Genomic DNA, 19,851 nt, shown 5'->3' with positions numbered 1-19,851 from the left:
TGACTCCAAAAGCAAGAAAAAAGAAGATGGAAGATGCAGGAAGTGAGTCACCAGCTTGATGGGTAGCATTTCATGTAGCATCAGACCATCTCCCAGGGTGGGAGAAGACTTGCAGCAGATGCTATTTCTTTCTTGATGGTAAGGGAAAAATCAGTTTCCTTGGTTTCTTCAACTTCTCCATGCTATGAAGGTATTTAACTTGCAGCTGAAGAAAAGTTGGTCAAGGGAATCATAACAGTGCAGATACTTCGACCTGAAATTTGCGAAATAGGTACTCTGTGATGTGCAAATACAAAGACTATATAGAGAACAAAAATGTTAACTGTGCATACACTGTGAGAAAACTTAGAGGTGATCATTAGCAGGAAGATATTTGACATAACTGTTTTTAATGAAATATAGTTGTTGGATTCACGACTGAAGTGCTGAAGTGAATAGGTAATGTGCTGGGAAGAAAGTGACTTTTGATTTTTGAGTAAAGAGAACAGGGTTTACAATTCTTGTGAATTGATATTTTAGCCAACAAAGAATAAACAAGTACAGAACAGGTCTGGTGTAGACCATCAATTAAGAATATTAAGCCTTTTTGCATAACAGATAAGGGATGTGTGCTACTTCAGAGGATTTCATCGTAGGGGATGCACTTTATTGATTTCATGGTAACAAAACATTCTGGGGCTTTCTAAGGTTAAAAAAAAAAGGCAGCTTGACAGGCAGCTGTGTCCGACACAATCTTTAATAAGTAGTTTGGTGCAATTCTTCTTTAGGCTTCCTTTCATTTGAAACGAGTTGTTACTTGGGCATCTGTTGTGCATAAACAAAGGATAACACCTATGAAGGAAGACATTTGTCAGTGCTGAAACTGGAAAGAAGCAAGGTTTACAAAATATATGTATACGTCATGTTGAAAACCCATATGTGTAGGTATCAAATCCTTTTGATAGGATTGCAAATGAAATTTTTGAAAGTGTCAGAAATAAAATTCTTTGTTAAATCTAAATTTAGCCTCAGTGCATCTATTACGCTACTGTCTTTTAATTATCTGATTTTCTTGCATTATGTTGCCTGGGTTTTTTTACAAAAGATGTGCATACTGTCTTTTTCATGCCTCACTGAGTATACAGGAAGGATTTTGAGAGGCTTACTTTACCTAATCCTCATTGTTCAATATATGGCCTTATTCCCCACAGTAAATCTGAAGCCTGAAAAATAAAGGTTATTTTCATAGCTTTTCTTAATGGAACTTCAATGTTACAGTGTCCTAGTGCTTCCCAAATATTTATTACTCTATCTTCACAGTATGACCATGAAGGAAGAGGACCACTGTTTTACTGACAGGGAATGTAGTGACAAAAACATTACGATCAGAAGTACCGCGTTATTAAATTCCGTACTTTGAAGTGCAGCTTTGCTTAGTTTAAATGATGTCCTGCAATACTCCAAACTTCTGAGGTTCAGGCATAGGATCACAGATTCGTTTGACCTAAGGTGGTCACCTTCAAGACAGAAATGTGCATACAGATGAAGTGTCACCCCAGGCTCACATGACAGGCAGAATGATGCGCAGAATGATGCATAGAAAGGATCACTTGCCAACTACCATCAGAGACTACCTCTGAAGCTCTGTTTTAGGTTTCCGGACAAATAGGGGTAAATCTTGGTTCTCCCGGACCTGCTTTTGGAACTGCTTTTGTTCTCCGTGGTAAGCATTGTCTCCGTGACATAGCACTTCCCAGGCATATTTCTTTGACCTACCTCCCCACCATCTGACTTCGCAGTCACTGTGGGCGTGCCACCAGCAGCGGGGCTCTGCCTCCCGTGTGAGGGCAAGTCTCGAGCTTTACGCTAAATAGAACTGTGCAATGACTCTTTCTGACCTGTGTCTGGAAAGAAGCGTGGAGGTGCATTTGGTTCTTAAAATAACAAAAGGATGTTTGCTGCTGCATCAGTAACAAAGAAGGATGTCAAGCAGTTGCTAATAACATTCAAGGTATTAATTCTGTTGTACCACATAACTTGGACCCAAGCTTTCTTTCAGAAAGACTGACTTCTCAAAAACTGGGAAATGTCTTTTGAAAAAAAAAAAAAGAAAGGCTTAGAAAGCTGATGGCATTCCACAGAGAGAGAGAATATGAGTGTGTGCATTAATACCGTGCCAATATCGTAAAATGATAACCATAGTGATCCAAGTAGCTATAGTCTTGGTAGCTAAGTACTGGAGAAAATCACAGAATGATACAGGATCCAAGCAGTGAAGAATGATTTTCTGTGAAACAGATTTTGACAAACTTGGGATCTATTGCAGATTAGGTCGAGGATTTAAAGTATCATTTAGCATATGAAATTCTGATTAAAAATAACATTAAACAAAATCAATATGGCAACTATTTCTGTTGGCCTCCTAGGAAGATTTGTTCTTGGTGTCATGATAATCAGTTTTCTGGAGAAAATGAAGTTACTGATAAGCTTGCAGGTGACAAAAAAATGCTGGACAGGTCACTTGCACAAATAAAGCACAGTTTGATTTATCCTAACTCGAGGTGAGGTCAGATGCATAGGAGCAAAGAAGTAGGTTCATGCTTTTAGGCAGAATGGATCCAGAACACAGTGTAGAGGCAGCCACACAAGGACAGCATACTGGGTAGCTTGCCTATAAGGATTAGGTCTCCCACCTGCCCAGCCCTCAGAAGTGGGTGGTGCCCAGGGAGGTGCTGAGGTTGATGCTGGTGGCCCAGTGCTGACAAGTTGCAGAGTCAGAAGGGGCAATTCACACAAAAAGTGTAAAAAGGACTGTTACCTTGGAAATGCCTCCCAGCATGATTCCTGAGGTGAGGGAAAATTGGTCTAATTATTTTACAAGAGCAAAATGAAGAGATTAGTCTTAGCCCGTACACATAGGAGAAGATCACTGATACTATGCCCGCCGAAGCTGATGAGGCATGATGAGAACCAGTGGCTGGAAGCTGGAATAAGACAAATTATTACTGAATGTGAGATGGACCTCTGAGCAAACGATTGCAATTATCTGTCAAGAGATGCGGTGGGCTCTTCATTACTGATGTCTTCAGTTAGCACTTCTGGATGTCATACCAAGTGAAAGCCTGTAAAATAGGAGGTCAGTGTTACAAGATTAGTGGTTGAGGTCTTTTAGACCAAGGTCAGATCATGATGACCTTAGACTTTATTAATCTGTGAAGATTCTTTCCAGTTTACTGCATAGATACCACTGCTAGATATGTGATATAAATTAGATGTACTAAGTTAATTTTCAAAGGCTTGCTGTCACTGACTTCAAGAAAGCTAAGAATATGTATAAAAAGTGAGGTGCCTAAGGCAGGGTTAAGCAAAGGTGCCAGTAACACCTCCTGAATAGGATTAACCCGCCTTGAAACACATGGCTGACCTGCCTTGTCTCCCAGGGCTTCTCAGTAGGCTGCCAATTAGTGCACTGCTGCTTGGGGACATCATAAGGTACAGTCAAAAGCAGGGAGTGGAAAAGTGTTCCCTGGGGTGGGGGGACACACTGGGAGCAAGGCAGAAAGCTTCCATGAATAGAATAATAGAATGGTTTGGGTTGAATGGCACCTTAAAGGTCATCTCGTTTCAACCCCTCTGCCACGGCCTGGGACACCTACCACTAGATCAAGTTGCTTAAAGCCTGGTCTTGAACACCTCCAGGGATGGGACCTCCATAACTTCTGTGGGCAACCTGTTCCAGTACCACACTCCCCTCCACAGGAAAAAAAAATCTTCCTAATGCCTCATGAAAATCACCCCTCGTCCTATCCTCACATTCCCTGATAAAGAGCCCCTCCCCAGCTAGTAGGACCCTCTCTAAGTATTGTAAGGCTCCTATGTGGTGTCCCTGGAGCCTTCTCTTCTACAGGCTGAACCCTAACTCTCTCATCCTGTCCTCGTATGGGAGGTGCTCCAGCCCTCTGATCATCTTTGTGGTCCACCTCTAGACTTGCTCCAAGAGATCCATGTCCTTCCTGCTTTTAGGACTACAGAACTGAACACAGTGCTTCAGGTAGGAGGTCTCAGGAGAACAGAGCAAAGGGGCAGAATCACCTCCCTCGACCTGCTGGACACACTTTTAATGCAGCCAAGGATTAGAATCATAGACTCACCAGGTTGGAAAAGACCTCTTGAATCATCGAGTCCAACCATTCCTATCTGCCACTAAACCATGTCACTGAGCACCTGTCTACCTGTCTTTTAAATACCTCCAGGGATGGTGACTCCACCACCTCCCTGGGCAGCCTCTGCCAGTGCCCCATGACCCTTTCTGTGAATTTTTTTTTCCTGATATCCACCCTGAACCTCCCCTGGTGCAGCTTGAGGCCATTCCCCCTTGTCCTGTCCCCTGTCACTTGGGAGAAGAGCCCAGCTCCCTCCTCTCCACAACCTCCTTTCAGGTAGTTGTAGAGAGCAATAAGGTCTCCCCTCAGCCTCCTCCAGGCTAAACAACCCCAGCTCTCTCAGCCGCTCCTCATAAGACTTGTTCTCCAGCCCCCTCACCAGCTTCGTTGCTCTTCTCTGGACACGCGCCAGAACCTCAACATCCTTCTTGTGGTGAGGGGTCCAGAACTGAACACAGTATAACTACTAGCTAGGAGAACAGACATGGAAAGGGCTCATCTGCCCCGGGCTCCTCGCAGAGTTGTGGCAATCCTGGGGAGAAATCAAGAGTCCCGGTGCAGCTCTCATTTTCTAGTAGCCACGAGCGGTGCCAGGCTCCAGAATTTCTGTGAGAAAACGAAAAGAGTCTTAAAAAACCCCGGTCTCTGTTCTCACGGCCCGCCCGGGTCCTGCGTGCCGCAGGGTGGCCGTGCCCGGGCTGCGGGGCTGCCGGGCGGGAGCGCGTTGGCGGCGGGGGGCGCGCAGCCGGCGTGCCCGCATCCCAGCGCGGCATCACCCGGCCGGGAAAGACCTTCGAGATCATCGACTCCTCCAACCGCACCTGACCACTACTAAGCCACACCCCTGAGCACCTCATCTACCCATCTATTAAACACCTCCGGGGATGGCCACTCAACCTGTTCCAGTGTCTGATAACCCTTCGGGTGAAGAAATTTTCCCTAGTATCCAATCTGAACCTCCTCTGGCGCAACTTGAGGCCATTCCCTCTCATCCTATTCCGTGTCCCTCAGTCGAAGAGACCAACACCCACCTCTCTACCGCTTCCTTTCGGGTAGCGGCCAGTGATAAGGTCTCCCCTCAGCCTCCTCTTCTCTAGGCTAAAGAACAGGGCAGCGTCCGCGGAGTGCGCCGCACCTCCCCGTGTCCCACCCGGCGCTGCGAGCTCCACCTGGAGAAGGTGCCCGAGCCCCGCCGATGCCGGGAGGGCGGCTCTGCTCCCCTCTGCACACTCTGTTAGCTCCGCGCTCCTTGGCTTGCGCATCCCGCCCTGCCCCAGCCCGAGCGCCGTCCCGGCTCCCGGGGAATGCGGCACTAGCACCCCCGCCCCGCATCGCTCCCCGCCTCCCCGGCTCTAGGGGGGGCTTTTTCCTCTTCGGCATTTTCTGCTAGAACATCCTTTTATTTATTTATTTAATTTCTCCCTTTTGGAGGAGGAGGAGGGGGGAAAGGAGGGAGGTGTTGGATGAGGGCTGCTCGTGCCCCCCCTGGGCGGCGAGGTGCTGTCCCTCCCTGAGCAGAGAGGGGGGAAGGCAGAGGCAGGTCCCGCTCCTTCGCTCCGCCGCCGGGGAGGCAGAGGAGGAGGCTGGTGGGGAGCGTGTCTGTGTGTGCGCGGTGCTAGGGGTTATTTATTTATTTATTGCTCCTGGTGGTTGCAGCTGGCAGACCTGGGAAGGAGTAGGCGCCATTGCCAGAAGGATTATTGCCAGGGGAGGGGAGGGGAGGGGTGGGGGGGGGGAAGGCAGAGGAGACCCCGAGACTCCCGGAGAAGCACAGAGAAGGCTCTTTTCTTCCCGCCTTGGAGATGCGGCCGGACTGAGGGGGGGGGGGCTCGGCTCCCTCCCGCCGCTCTGTCCGTCCCCCCCCGTCCCCGTCCCCCCCTCCTCCTCTTCCTCCCCCTCACCCAGCAGCATGCATCCCTCTCCGCGGAGACCGGCCGCTGCCACCTCCAACCCTGCCATGCTGCTGCTGCTGCTGTGCCTGGGCTGGGCGCCGCCGGGCTGGGGCTGGCCGCGGGGCAGCTCCCGGGGGGCTGCCGGGCTGCCCCCCAACGCCACCACGCCGATCTCCATCATGGGCTTGATGCCGCTCAGCCAGTCCGAGGAGGACCAGAAGAGCAAGATCGGCCGAGGGGTCCTGCCCGCCGTGCAGCTGGCCATGGATCAGATCCGCAACGAGTCCCTGCTCAACCCCTATTTCCTGGACCTACGGCTCTACGACACGGAGGTAGGAGCCGCGGGGGGAGGCGCCGCCGCCCGCTGCCGGGGCGCAAGGGCAGCGCGGACACCGGGGCCGGGGCTGCGGCGGTGCCCCCGAGCGCGCCCGGCCGGTGCGGAGGGAGAGGCGCGGGGCTGCCGGGCCGGATCCTGCTGCTCGCCGAGCGGCTCCGGAGCGGCTCCCCACGGCAGCCCGAGCTCGGGGGCCGCTTGCGGCGCGGGGGCGGGTGCCCGGGTGGCGGGGGTGCCTGGTGGTGGCTGGGATTCGCTGCCCTTGGCACGCACGCACCCGGGTGGGAGGAAGGCTGCCTCCCGCTGGCGCTCCCTCGCCCGGCAAAGCTGCGGCCGCATCCCTCTCCGAGCCCTCTCCGCATCCCTCTCCCAACCCTCTCTCAGCCCTCTCGGCATCCCTCTCCCAGCCGTCACCCATCCCTGTCCCAGCCTTCTCCGCATCCCTCTCCGTATCCCTCTCCCAGACCGCTCCACATCCCTCTCCCATCCCTCTCCTAGCCCTCTCTGCATCCCTCTTCCATCTCTCTCTCAGCCCTCTCTCGGCATCCCCCTCCCAGCTCTCTCGGCACCCCTCTCTCAGCCCTCTCGGAATCCCTCTCCTAGTCCTCTCCCCATCCCTTTCCTAGTTCTCTTCGCATCCCTCTCCCATCCCTCTCGGCATCCCTCTCCCATCCCTCTCGACATCCCTCTCTCATCCCTTTCCCATCCCTCTCGCCATCCCTCTCCCATCCCTCTCGGCATCTCTCTTCCAGCCGCTACTCGCTCAGCAACAGCTGCACGCCGGCCGCTGAGCTCCCGCGTCTCCGCCAAAGCGCTGCCCTCCCGGTTTATCCCACGCAACGCCGGGACGCGGGAGGCAGCGGCCGTATCTTGAGGAAGGAGGAGAAGCGGGGAGGTTCTCGCAGGGTCTCCCACTGGAGTCACCGGGCGCCCTGCCGGGGGATGCCCGGCGGCTGGCAGCGCGGCGGGGCCGCTCCTCGGAAAGAGTTAAATTTGCAGTCCCTCTCCCCTCCATCCCTCCCATCCCGTGGGATGCCGGCGAGGTGCCCGCTCCGGACCGGTGGGCTGCGAGAAGAGCCCTGCGTGATGCTGTGCTGGGATACATCTTTGCTTTAGCTGGCAGAGAGAGAGGCAAGGGCTTTGTTAAGTTGTTTCCCACCACTAACCACCCACATTTGGTTTTGGTCACAACTTCAAAGAACCGTGTGTTTGCGGAGGGTTCAGTGTCGAGGCTTTCCTGAAGATGGCACTCGTTTCTTGTGTAATGCCAGGGTCCGGCACTCATTTTCAAGACAACCCCCCCCCGGTAAAGCGAGCGACTACCGAAAATCTTCCTGGCTGTCATTTAAGGAAGCCCCTGTCTTCCTCCCTTCGATTCTTAGGATGCGGGGTTGTGGGGGAGCAAGCTGAGAGCAGCAGTGACAAGCTGTAGTGCTTCGTGGCAGCTTCTCCATCCCCCAAACTTGCACAAAATCCTCTCCTTCTAGGGTGGCTTTTCGTTGACATAGATTTGTCACAGCATCTTTTTCCAAGATATCTCTGAGCAGAAATGCACGGAGGGTGATATTGCTGAATATTGAAATTCTCATTTATGAGAAAGCGTGCTGCCGTCGTGTTGTGCGAACAAGAGTGAGATATCAGAAGGCAATAGAGGCAGGATCAGCCTAGAGTAGCTGTTTGTTTCCTTAAAAACTGAATCTCGGGGAACTCTGCAATCATAATGAAAAGAATTATGGGGGATTTTCTGAATGGCATTACCTGTTTCGTAAAGTGAGGTACGTGTTAGGAAAAAAAATCACAGTTCTTCTAATCCCTTTTTCATTATGTTCTTCTTTTTAAGTCCTTCCCTCCTATGGAATTTTTACAAAAATAACGCACAGGAAGCACAGAAGCCTAGGCAAGACCTTCCTTCTTCAAACAGTAACATTGTAATCAATAAGGTGCTGCATTTCATTGCAGTCAAAATATTTTGAATTTCTTAATACAGATTGTGGGCTCTGAACTAGGTAGTTACCATTAAAATTTTCCGGAAAAAAAGATGCTCTGTTTGTTCTGAAATGAGTATCAGTTTCTTAAAAAATGCGTTTTTACTGTTTTGTACTCTAGGGACATAAAGAATCAGGGTCATGTTGCCAACTTGCCATGTGGCTTTGAATGCTTTTAAGCAATTAATAAATGGATGGTTATGGAATGCTAAGTCAGGCAAACATATATATTTGGAGTACGGTTGAATCATTATCTCATGCTTAATAGCGACAAGTAAATAACTTAGTGTTCATGAAGAGGGCTAGATTGACTGCACCAAACCGGAATAGATTAATGGCTCGAAGAGCTATTAAATACATAATGGCAGTGCGAACTTTTTCACTCAGTTCAGATATTACCTTATTCCTCCAGTGCACTTATGGTAAACAGAAGGGTGGATGGTTCGTCAAACCCACTTCATACTCAGCCTGTTACCTGAGGTCGCCAATAAATAGATATGCCTAAAAGGCCTGGATCTTTATCATTGCATAATCGCAGACCAGGGAGTAGTTCTCTCTCTCAGGGCTTCACAGGTGGTGCTTGTGACGTTGTTGGCTCTTGAAATGAGAATATGGAGCCTTGAACACATGGGATTTTTTAATATCTTGAGAAATAATTGTAGTATATTTGTAATGCTCAGGAAATGTATGGCGGGGGTTCAGAAACTCATATATTCTCCCTCATGTCTTTCCAAAATCTCCCGCTGTTGCTATCTGATGTTGGTGTTGCAATTTTGTGTAATATTTTAAAAAAGCTCAGGAAAAATAATAATGAAAACAAACAAAGCAATTTTTTGGTTTTAAATTATGCATTCAAGTAGTTTTCTGTCAGGATTGAACTGAACATTCTAGCTTGATTGATATTTCTGATTTTTATAATGTAGCACTGTGGTACCTTTACTTTGTGATCTGAAGAATTGCAGTGTGCCAAGTTAGTGTTGTTTGTCAACACCTGAACGTCAGGGCATGAGCAGCTGCCCCAGTGTTTTTCAAAGCATTTAAACTGGATTAAGCACTTAAGTACAATTCTTAGTCTAAGTCTCAGCCATTTGTGAGTGTGTGAATTACATCTTTGTTACAGAATAAGACCACAGTTCACAGCAAACACATAAAAATGAAGAGCCTTCTGTCTTGAGTATTTTTGATGGTTAAATGTGTTTGGAGTGCCGTCCTGATCCAGTTCAGCAAGCTCTGTTTTACTACCCCATGGGCATGTCTGTATTTATTTGGACATTCTTATGTGGCATCAGTCAATAAAGCAAAGCTCAGGTGTACGCATTTGTAGAACTCTAGTCTAAGTTTGTGACTTTGGTTTGTGCTGTTCACTTCAATGAGAGCGGGAGCAAACTCTAGTTGAGACTCTTAGGCAAAATTTTGTAATCATGCTACTTTAGAAACTAGAGAATTTATAAAGTGATAATCTGTAAAGAGTGTCATCCAAAACCCATTGAAATTAATGGCAGTAATTCACTGATTCCAAGGGCCCTTGGACCAGGTCCTAGTAGCTAAGGTACTTGATAGTTTATGGCTTTGGATCAATAACTGTGATATAATATTTCTTCTTTTTCCCGTCCCTGTGATTGTAACTTTAGCTGGTCGAATATGCAAAGAAATGTTTTGCAAAATAATGAAATAAAAAGCTCTACATGCACTAGATGTAGTTCACAACTTCATGTAAATCAGGAAAGATGATTTCTGCTTGAGCACCCTGACACACATCTGTTACAGGGGAAAAAAAACAGAATAACCCTAAAATAAAGGATTCAGTATCCTAGTAGACAATATTATAAATTTCAATAGTATTTAATTTGCATCAGGCAAAAACTGACCATGCAGAAACTGGAGGAAGAGGCTTAGTGGAAGAAGACAAGGGCTTTAATGGAAGTTGGGTGTCTGCCCTTCTGCATCTGGACGTCTTTCCTCGAGTCTGGCATGTATTTTCTGATTTCTTGTAGGAGCAGTGCTGCAAGTGGTGCTCAGATAAACTGAATTTGTTTTGAATTTAAACATGTATAGTCAGGAAAGCTGGGTATGCAAGTTAAAATTCTGTCACTTGTTTCTGAAAACCAGAGTGAGTCTTGACAAGATGAAAAAAATGTTTTCCAGAAGTAAGTGGGGTATATTATCACAAAGAGGGAAGAATATTCATACTATGGAGATGAGATTATTTCATTTTCTCTCACCACTACAAATAATTTGTGGTAATCCTCATATAATCTCGTCTTTGTGTAATATATAACTCTAATGCGTTTAAATAGCAGTGTGAGCTCTGGAAAATGCACAGGACTGCACAAAATCTGAAGGAAAATACGAAAGTATTGACATTTTATACGTATTTACCTACTACAATTCTGTAATTAAGCAGGGAATGCCTTGCCTAATTTATCTGTCAGGAAGCGACAGTCTAGGTATATTATAAATAGACCTTATCTTTCTTTTCTTTTTTAATTAAAATGTAATCTTTTCTTCTTTCACTAAACCCCCCCTCCCTCAAAGTTTAAGAAAGTTATGCAGGCTGTGCACCATCTGGGTAATTTCTACCAGCTAATCTAAGATAAAAAAGGCCACCCTCAGCTTCTGAACAAAGATATCTTTTCCAGGAAGTCCAGTAGTCAATGATGTCAACAAAGTCAAGTCATGTCTTGTTCCTGCAAACTGAAGTAAGAGTCACACTTCTTTTTATTACTAAGGATAGGGAATGTATTCTGGAAACAGGAGAGCAGATTTGTGTCAGTGGTGTGAAATCAGGTGTTCAGCCAGGGGTGTGGAACTCAATGTTCATTGGCCCCTGATGGTCTCCAGAGAGGGTTGAACAGCTCCTGGTCGCTGTCTGTCAAACTCTGCCCTAACAGAACTAAGCAAGTGCACCCCCTCCTGAAAGAAATTACATGATGTGTAGGTTAGGCCTTTTTTCTTAAGAGACATAGACTCGGCTCACTCCAACATCAGCTGGATTTGTGTGGGGAAATGTGGTGTACCAAAGCCGAGTTGGGACTCAGGGGCTGAGTGCTGACATACTTGCGAATGCTTTGATTACTAAATGGTCCAAAGCCTTATTTTCATTTTTTTTCATTTTTTTTCCATATTTTTTCATATCTGGGACAGATCGATGTTGTCATGGTCATCAAAGAGTAGCAGTCAGCTGAATACCTGGGCAGTGTCAGGGTCTAAAAGAGGGTCCAGTTTACAGCAGACTGAGCTGGCAGACATTTTTTCTCGTGTCTTCAGATGAGTTTGTCTGGCATGTGTTGCAGTAGTTGGGTAATTTCTTACCTTTAAATATTACCAAGTACTTGTGCTGTCTGATACATACAGAGAGTGTGGCATTCAAATGCAGTAAACTACGTGTGTGGATGACGATCACTGTCTACTCTGCTGGCGACGTTCTGCTTGGAAGGGACATATTTCTTTAAATAATCAGTGTCCCCTTTGACTTTCACGTAATATGGCTCCATTTGTGACATAACCTCTTTTTGCTCTGGAGTTTGGTGAACTTGGAGGGAATAATCTAAAAGTTAAGTGTTTATGTTAATTCTATGCTGGCTTCTCTACTGATGCTAAGATGTGGGTGGGGAGAGGAGAGAAATCATGTATTCACTGCACCCACTCCTGGGTGCGGATCCCAGACCTGCAAAATGTATATCCTCTAAATATCTCTGCAAGGAGATTAAAGCTAATGTATCATTTTGTGGCATATGTCTCGAAATTTCATGTATAACTTAGCCTGTGCATACTGCAAAACACGCTGTAATGAATTCTTTTGATTCAAATGCCAAACATGCTCCATTGGGGATGAAAAGTTTTGGGTTTTTTTTGAATAAAATCAGGAAGGAGTTTCTATTTACATTTGAAGAAGGAGGGGGTATCTTCTGATATGGTATCAATCAGTGTGAATTACTCAAGTTTGTGGAAAAGATGGGGTGTAATATCCTGATGGTAACTGTGAAGAAAATATTTGTGATAGGAAAAAGGGAGAGGAAGAAGCTAGAAGAGAGAGATTTAATGACAGCACTCACACAAAAAAATTGTTAATGTAGTATTTGTATTGTTTTAATTAAATACACAACTATTTGGGATGCACAATATAAATAACACCATCTCATTAAGATCTGAGCACGGTGATGCATGTGTGTCTCAAACTTTGTTCTCTGCTTTTGGTTTCATTGCTTTATGGATGCTGTCATGGCATATGGTGGAATAACAATGCATTTGAGCAAACTGTGGAAACCTGGAGACAAAACAGCTTTTTCATGAAACTCGAGGAGAAGCCATTACTATCACAGGAAATTAGGTATTTTTACTTGGGAAGGGTTGAACTGTTGCATATGGGGGTCTGGCTCAGGGAATCAAGTGGTGGAATTTAATGGAAGAAAATCCATGATCCATTTTGGCTCAAATAATTTTTGGAGCAGCTGGGGCTAGCAGAGAGGTACACTGAGGCCAGGCAACGGTCCTGTAGAGATGTGTGTTGGTGCATAGCAGCCCATATAGTCCATATAGTCCCATATATGAAATATACTATTTCATACTGCAGGATTCCAAACTGAGAGGGTACAGTGCACACACATCACAATTTTTTAAAGTTTATTTTTGCACTAGGAATACTGGAATTAAGTTGGTGTCAGACCTTGAAGCTTTTCAGGAGCCAAATGCACTGTTCTCTTATTTGTAGACTGAGCAGAGCTAGAAATGAGATTTGCAGGGCTGTGATGGTCTCCTGGCTCCAGTATTAATGGACCAGTAGCCTGACTCCCGAAACAAACTGGTTCAGCCTCAGCATTGCTCTGACTTAAAGAAGGTGGTGCCCCTAAGAATACTTGGGTCGTTCCGTGTCTCCCCTTGCCACTTGTAGGATGACAGGATTATTGTCCATATAAGTCTTCTCAAACATGAAAAATGAAAGCTAACAAATTAAAGGCAAATATCCACCTTGATTCTGAAAATAATAGTCACAAAGAATGTAGAATATAAAGGCTAATTCAGCAGGGCTGTCCAAATTGTTGCTACTGAGGCTCTGGAGAGATGAAGGCCCAGATAATGGACTAATTGCTTTAAAGTGAACATCACGTGTTTGAGGGATAGGATTAGAAAACTTAGGTTTCCTACTATGGCCACGGTTCTTCCCTTAAATAATTAATGAGTTCTAAGATCAGAGGACCATTAGGATTATCCAGCTCTTACAATATAGGCCATATATTTCACTTGGGGATTGCCTGCCTCACTATGAACTATGAATGTGTACTTCAGAAAGCTCTTCGATCTTGTCTTCAAGATCCTTCAAAATCCTCCTCCCTGGAAAACTTTTCTCTGTGATTTGCTTGAAATCCCTTTAACAGTCCATTGCTATTTCCAGCTTAAACTCTGCTGACCCTGTAACCGTGGATGCTGTGAGAGCAGCAGCTCTCAGCTTTTGCATACGCCTCTCTCCCAGCTACAGAGCTGAGAAATCACTGGGCAAAGCAGGCTGTGCAGGGTGACCAAGGGTTTCTTATTTTTTCATGGCCATCCAGGGAATCTAGCCTTATATAAAGGACTCTGATGGATTAGATCCTGCTGGAATTGTAAGATTTCTTCCCTTCTAAAGATGGTCCCAGACCAAAAGGGAAAACCTTGTTAACTTGCTTCTTGGCAAGATAGGTCTCCTGGATTCGTGTGCTCCTTCACTGAGTAGCAGATTGTGCAGAATAGCTGAACCCCATTTTCTTCTCTACATCTGTATTTTTTCTAAGACTATTTTGCCACAGTTGCCATTAGAGTTGCTCATCCTATCTGCCTTTTTATTTCCAGAATCTCATTTTTTTTTTTTTTACAAAAGAGTCACTGCCATGTATATATATATTTAAAAGAATGTATTTGTTAAATCTTTTGTTTCCTTAAAGCAGTTACGTATTTTAGTTTACCCTTTACCTATGGTAGCCCTCAGTTCCCGGTGCAGCTTCACTGAACTACAGAATTATGTGAAGATTCATACACACAATAGGTGTCTAAGTAACCATTTAACATCCAAAACCTCCAGGGAGAAGTAGTGAGAGGCCCCCTTTGGGATGTTAATTAACTTCCTTTCCCCTGTTTACTGCTTCTTCTTTCACAGGGAATTTAATGTTTTTTTTTTCTAGCAAAGAACAGATATTTTTCTTTACATTTTTTACTGTATATGAAGTGACAGTTTTTGACAGATCTAACACTCAGTGTGGTACAAAATATAACACCTAATATTTTTTCAAGCTTTGTGATTATTAGACATGCACTCTTGTGTATCTTGGCATCATGTACAGATTTTTTAGTACGCACATACAGTGTAAAAATATTAAATTCCACATTTCTCTGGGGTCTTTCATATAATTATAAAGTTCTGTAAAAGCACCTTGTGTTTTCCTTTCCCCTCTCCCCTGTGAATTCAGAGAGCTTGAAGTATTAATAATTTACAGGAGGCTGACCGAGATAGAAAGCAAACTTTATCCTTTTTCCTTTCCACTTTCTCACTTTCTGAAAATTATAAGCAGGACCGAATTTGGTATTGGCAAGGATCTAATCTGGAAGGATGTGCTAGTGACAGGAAGACTTTATGCAATGTAATAAAAGAAATTAAATAGGAATAATTACCACTATGTAAAGAAAGCTATGCAAAAAGTTTAGCATTCTAGATCTTTAAAAGTAGCCAAGCTCCCTGCTGCTCCTCTTTTCTTGCTGTGAAGAATGCTAATGGTATCAGGTCCAGATCACTTCTTTTTTTCCTAACAAAAATAAAGTTTCAATTTAGGTCCCTGAACTGAAGATTGGCTTTCCGAAAAGCATTGAGTGATTTGCATTTTCTGTCAACATCAGTGGGAATTGCTGAATGCTCAGCATTTTAGAAAGCCAGCCCACCTATGAAAATGCAGCTTGCTTCTATGAGGAGACCTAGAATTGCCACTCTTAATTAAGGACAAAGGCATTCACAGCTACTTGCTTTAAAGTTTCAAATTGCCTGGTGGAATAAAATGCTGATTTTGTTCAGCCTTTGAGATACAGATACTTTCAGGATTGGTGTCAGTATTATCAGACTTAATTTTTCTTTAGAATTAGATTATTACTTCTCGAGGATCTTGTAGTTCAGTTATATGCAAGGTATGGGTGTTTTTAAAAAATAGTCATTTTTGTAATTAACATGTGCCTGGAAACGGTATGTTTGACCTTGGCAAAAATAACGAGTTGTGTGATATAAACAAAATTAGTGACATGGTGGGAGTACCGTGTCCCTAGGGCCTTGTTACTCAAGGCAGGTCTATATGGCTGGCACAATTATGTCACTAGTGGGTATCAGGAGGTGTTATCTCAATGTCAGCAGAAGCCCTTAGAGCAGTCACAGCAGCAAAGAGCTCTGATCTAATAAAAATTATTTAATTTACAGGGGATAGTTTACTGGCAAGTAGAAAGTGTATTATCCTTGATCAGTGAATTCGGAAGTTCGATATTATTAGAAATTCTTTTTATCCATTATAGAGCAAGTTACACATTAATCTGCCTAAACTAGACAGACTGAGTGTCTTCGTTTTCTTTTCCCACCTTTTTATGCATTCTTGTGGTTTCCTTCTGACTCTTTTACAGTTTGTCATCTTCATTCTCAAACTGCTGCCACTAGAATTTGATCTATTACTTCAGGAATAATCTCGCGAATGCTGTATATACTAGTAATTTTATCTCTATTCTTCAAACCTCCTGTTCAGAATGGAGGAAATGAATTTGATCTTTGTGCTGCAAGGAAGCAGGGGAAGAGGGAAAGGAAGCAGAGATGAGATTTTCAGGTTACGTATGAGGAGTAAGACATTAGGATTTGCACCGAAAGTAAATGTTCATTTGCCTTCCCCAGACACATCTCACTAGCAAATCTCGTCACTATTGGTAGGGTAGTTGGAAGTAGATAGCCTGGTCATTTGGGTAGTGCTGTGGGAGGTAAATGATTTTAGCTAAACAGCCAGCTTCTTAAAAAGTTGGGGCACGTTAGGACAGATAATAAAGCAGCTTCAATATTGAGACACCTGGTGTAGGTAGAGGCTTGGTCTTAATGTAAGAAAAGAAGTTGCCATCCAAAATGAATTGTAATGGTTTGCATTGCATTGCCAAGGTTTTTTTGGGATGTATGAGTGCTCCGTACTCTAATTACACTGAGCTATTAAGCAGCAAGATCAGAGACACATGGGGACAAGAAGGGTGAATGATAACCTACTTTGAAAAGTCTAACATTTGAGGCTGGGATTAGAACATCCTATAAATGTTAATGGGTGTTACTCAAGTGGGAGGAAGTTGTGTGTGGGAGGCATGAGGTAACATAAAGCTTAAATATATAGCCAGCCTTTAACACAGTTAATACAGTCTATAGTCAACCTTTTACATGAACTAATAACTCTTTAAGTGATTTATGGTTCAGAAATACTGATCAGGGGATTGAGAACTTAATTTAATATGCTATAAAGGTTATTAATTTAATATGGTATATAAATATAAAAGCATATATAGGTATACGCTATAAAGTGGTAAGGAGGACAACATAGAAAATATTTCTCCTTTTGCCTTTGGAAAGTATTGACTATAGGCAATACATTTATACCAGGCATTTGTGTGTTTTTCTTTTGTAAGTTCTTAGAGACTGTGCTCCTATAAAGACACACAATTTCCTCCTTCAGTTTCCCTCTCTGAAAATTGCTCAGTTTGAGCATCAAACAAAGGAGATGCCAACAGTGAGTCATCTGGTCACCAGCTCTGTCCTAAAGAATTCAGCTAGCTCTTGCAAAAGCGATGCTGATCCTTACCATGCTAAGGAGGAATTATTTACCTTTGATAAAGCTTCCCCAAATAGTGCAGAAGGCAGGGTTTAAAATGAAAAGGCCTTCATTTTCTGACACTGAAATCAAGTTTCAAAATTAGTACTAATTCAACTGATTATGGAAATTCAGCTTCATATATAAGTAATGCATATAAGATGCAGTGAGTTGATTTATCAGATTAAGAATTCACAAATGTTATGTTTTGATAGTAAATTCTGAGGGTCTTGAGTAAACTTACTTGAAAGACTATCTTCAAGTGTGTGACAGGGCATAGTAATGTGCGTTTGTAGGTATTAAGCCTCAGAAAATGCTATTCTTAGCCTGAAAACTATACCAGTATGATCATTCACATGCATGGCAAACATGGCTATTTTTTCATGAAAATGAAGACGTGGGCATGTTTTGACACAAGTATTATATTGGATTAATTAGCAGTAAAAATACTATATGAGAAACAATCACCTGTTTAGATAGTTAAACATTTCCGTCAGGAAGCAGAATTTAAAGAAACAAATAATACCAGTACACGATCTCGTTTGTGTCTTTGCCAGGCATGGGTTAAATGCACCAGCACTGAGTAGACCCAAAAGTAGCAAAAGAAAAAAAGAAGACTGGTCTAGGTTGAAACCAGTTCATGTATCTGTTGAACGAGGTGATGCTCCCTAAAATGTATGTTCTTAAAATGTATGTCCATCCATATGGTGCTGAAAATGATTTCATAGCCCCTGATACGCTATTGCTTTCTCATGAATGTAAAGCCATTGATTGGCAGTGGGGGTTGAATGAGGTGTGATGGCAGATTTGTTTTTTGAACACAGAAGAGGATATTGGATATTCAAACCACATTTTTTTGTTACCTAAATATGAGCCAAAGCTATGACTCACAGAGCCCCATGTTCCCTCTTTAGTTGGTGAAAAGATGTAGGCATAGGAAGAATAGCAGCTCAGAACACCTTAGTTGCTGAGATTTGACAGCATGAATGCCTCCTGCTTTCCTCCTCTTCTCTCCCTTAGTGTAGTCAATGCTGAAATAACACTGTTAAAGAAGGCTGGTCCAAGAACTATTCACCAACAAAATCCCGTTTAAGCCTCTAAGAAAGGTATTAAATGGGATTTGAACAACATCTTGGCCTACACCGGCCCAGGAAGAATCATATCCTGAGTTTAAAAAGTGTTTAAAAAATATATTTTCAGTAATCACATTATAGAATCGTAAGACTAAGCAATAGAAAATGCCTATTAAGTCATTGTGTTAAATTGTTGCTGTGTAAGACTGCTGACAGAGTGTGCTTCCTACTTAGTGTTGTGCCTAGCTAATGTGCTAAATTTCTCAGTCTAGGTAATTCCCATCATAAATTTTGACCCAGCTGCATTTGATTTGAGCACAGCCTTGTACAGGAAGAAAAGCGGTATCTCCTTCCCCACGTGAAGGGCTCCGTACAATCTTGCTGTTTTCTGACTATAGGCAATGGTGGCAAAAAGAAGAAAGGATTATGCATCAGGTGTTCCTATTTCATCTTGTGTTTGTGTCCAAGAATGCATGGAGAGAAATAATAATTGGTGGGGCTCTTTTCTTGCCCACACAGTTTTACGAGTATGTTTGAAGATGAGTCGCTGTGGACAGCTAGTATTAAATTGAGCATATCTCTTGCTTGGGGCTGTTCATTGGGCTCAAGGCTTACACTTATTGCTTCTTCTTCCAATATTATATTATTTTGCTCTTTTTACATTTATTTTTATATTTACTTCTATCCCTGCATGTCATGTTATATTGTAATTATAAATTAGAATGTTTATAATTAGACTTTATTTGGAGATATTCTGTAGAAGCTTTTGAATTGCACATCAGTTTCAAAATAATTTATTGACCTGGAAGACCATGTTTTGAAAATTAAAAAAACACCCTTACTTTCTATAGAAAACTAATATGTTGTTTTGAAATGTCAACTATTCACGGAATAAATTACCAAGTTCTGAACATATAATTTCAGATGCGATTTATACCAAATCAAATATCTGTCTATGAGCCCTTCCATTTTATTTTTCTTGCACATTATTGAGTCATGGAAACCTTTGAGGTTTTGGGTTTCCATGCCAGCTTGATAGAGGGTATTTCTTTTGAAATCTTGAATTTGCACAAGATGGCAAAAGAATTTGCTGTTCAGCTGCATGTATAATGACACTGTACTGAAAATCAGAGCTTTTTTCTTCTTGGGAAAACAAGCATTTTCCAGACCAGATGTTCTTCCACTGCCTGCCCTTGTGTTTGGCTCTTGCATTTCCCTCCTTTGCCTTTGACAGCATCCCAGTGTGTATGGAGGAGCTTTTTGTGCATGAGTGGGATGGGGAGTCATGGCTAGTTGCATGGAGGGAAAGGGATCACCTAGGTGGCTGCTTCTATGAGAGTAGAGTGCATTGTGAAGGGGGCAGGAAGGATGCTGCTTGCCTGAATGGTAAGGTAGGCTGTGCGTGCTGGGGAACAGTGGTGCAGGTTCTTCTTTGGTGTGGTGGTCCCGTATTTACTCCCTTCTCACCCTAGTGAGTATGGGATATCCTGCAGCAAAGCAGACTTTCTCCTGCATTACTATTTTCTCTGTCTTTCTGCATGCACAACATCTGTTCCATTCCATAGCCTGGCATATGACTTGGAAAACT

General features: G+C 43.7%; 1 protein-coding gene and 1 long non-coding RNA gene across 3 annotated transcripts in view; one reads left to right on the top strand and one right to left on the bottom strand.

Annotated features, from left to right (window-relative positions):
* Positions 1 to 1,072: 1,072 nt before the first annotated feature.
* Positions 1,073 to 6,176, bottom strand: LOC128851123 (uncharacterized). 2 transcript variants are annotated; one of them, XR_008448383.1, is made up of 3 exons: positions 6,044 to 6,176; positions 4,522 to 4,748; positions 1,073 to 3,101 (listed from the first exon to the last, which is right to left on the bottom strand). It is a non-coding gene; the product is annotated as an uncharacterized LOC128851123 (long non-coding RNA). The 2 variants fall into 2 exon arrangements; XR_008448384.1 differs by lacking the exon at positions 6,044 to 6,176 and adding an exon at positions 5,174 to 5,841.
* GABBR2 (gamma-aminobutyric acid type B receptor subunit 2) overlaps positions 6,007 to 19,851 on the top strand; it is a 476,939-nt gene continuing 463,094 nt past the window's right edge. The window contains exon 1 of the mRNA XM_054057392.1: positions 6,007 to 6,366. Within this exon, the coding sequence (XP_053913367.1) occupies positions 6,052 to 6,366 (315 nt within the window). The 5' untranslated portion in view covers positions 6,007 to 6,051. The remainder of the gene's footprint in view (positions 6,367 to 19,851) is intronic.

This window comes from Cuculus canorus, chromosome 2 (genome assembly GCF_017976375.1).
Source record: "Cuculus canorus isolate bCucCan1 chromosome 2, bCucCan1.pri, whole genome shotgun sequence".
NCBI lineage: Eukaryota > Metazoa > Chordata > Aves > Cuculiformes > Cuculidae > Cuculus > Cuculus canorus.
The sequence above is the reverse complement of the archived record's forward strand: the minus strand, read 5'-3'. Positions and strand labels throughout refer to the sequence as shown.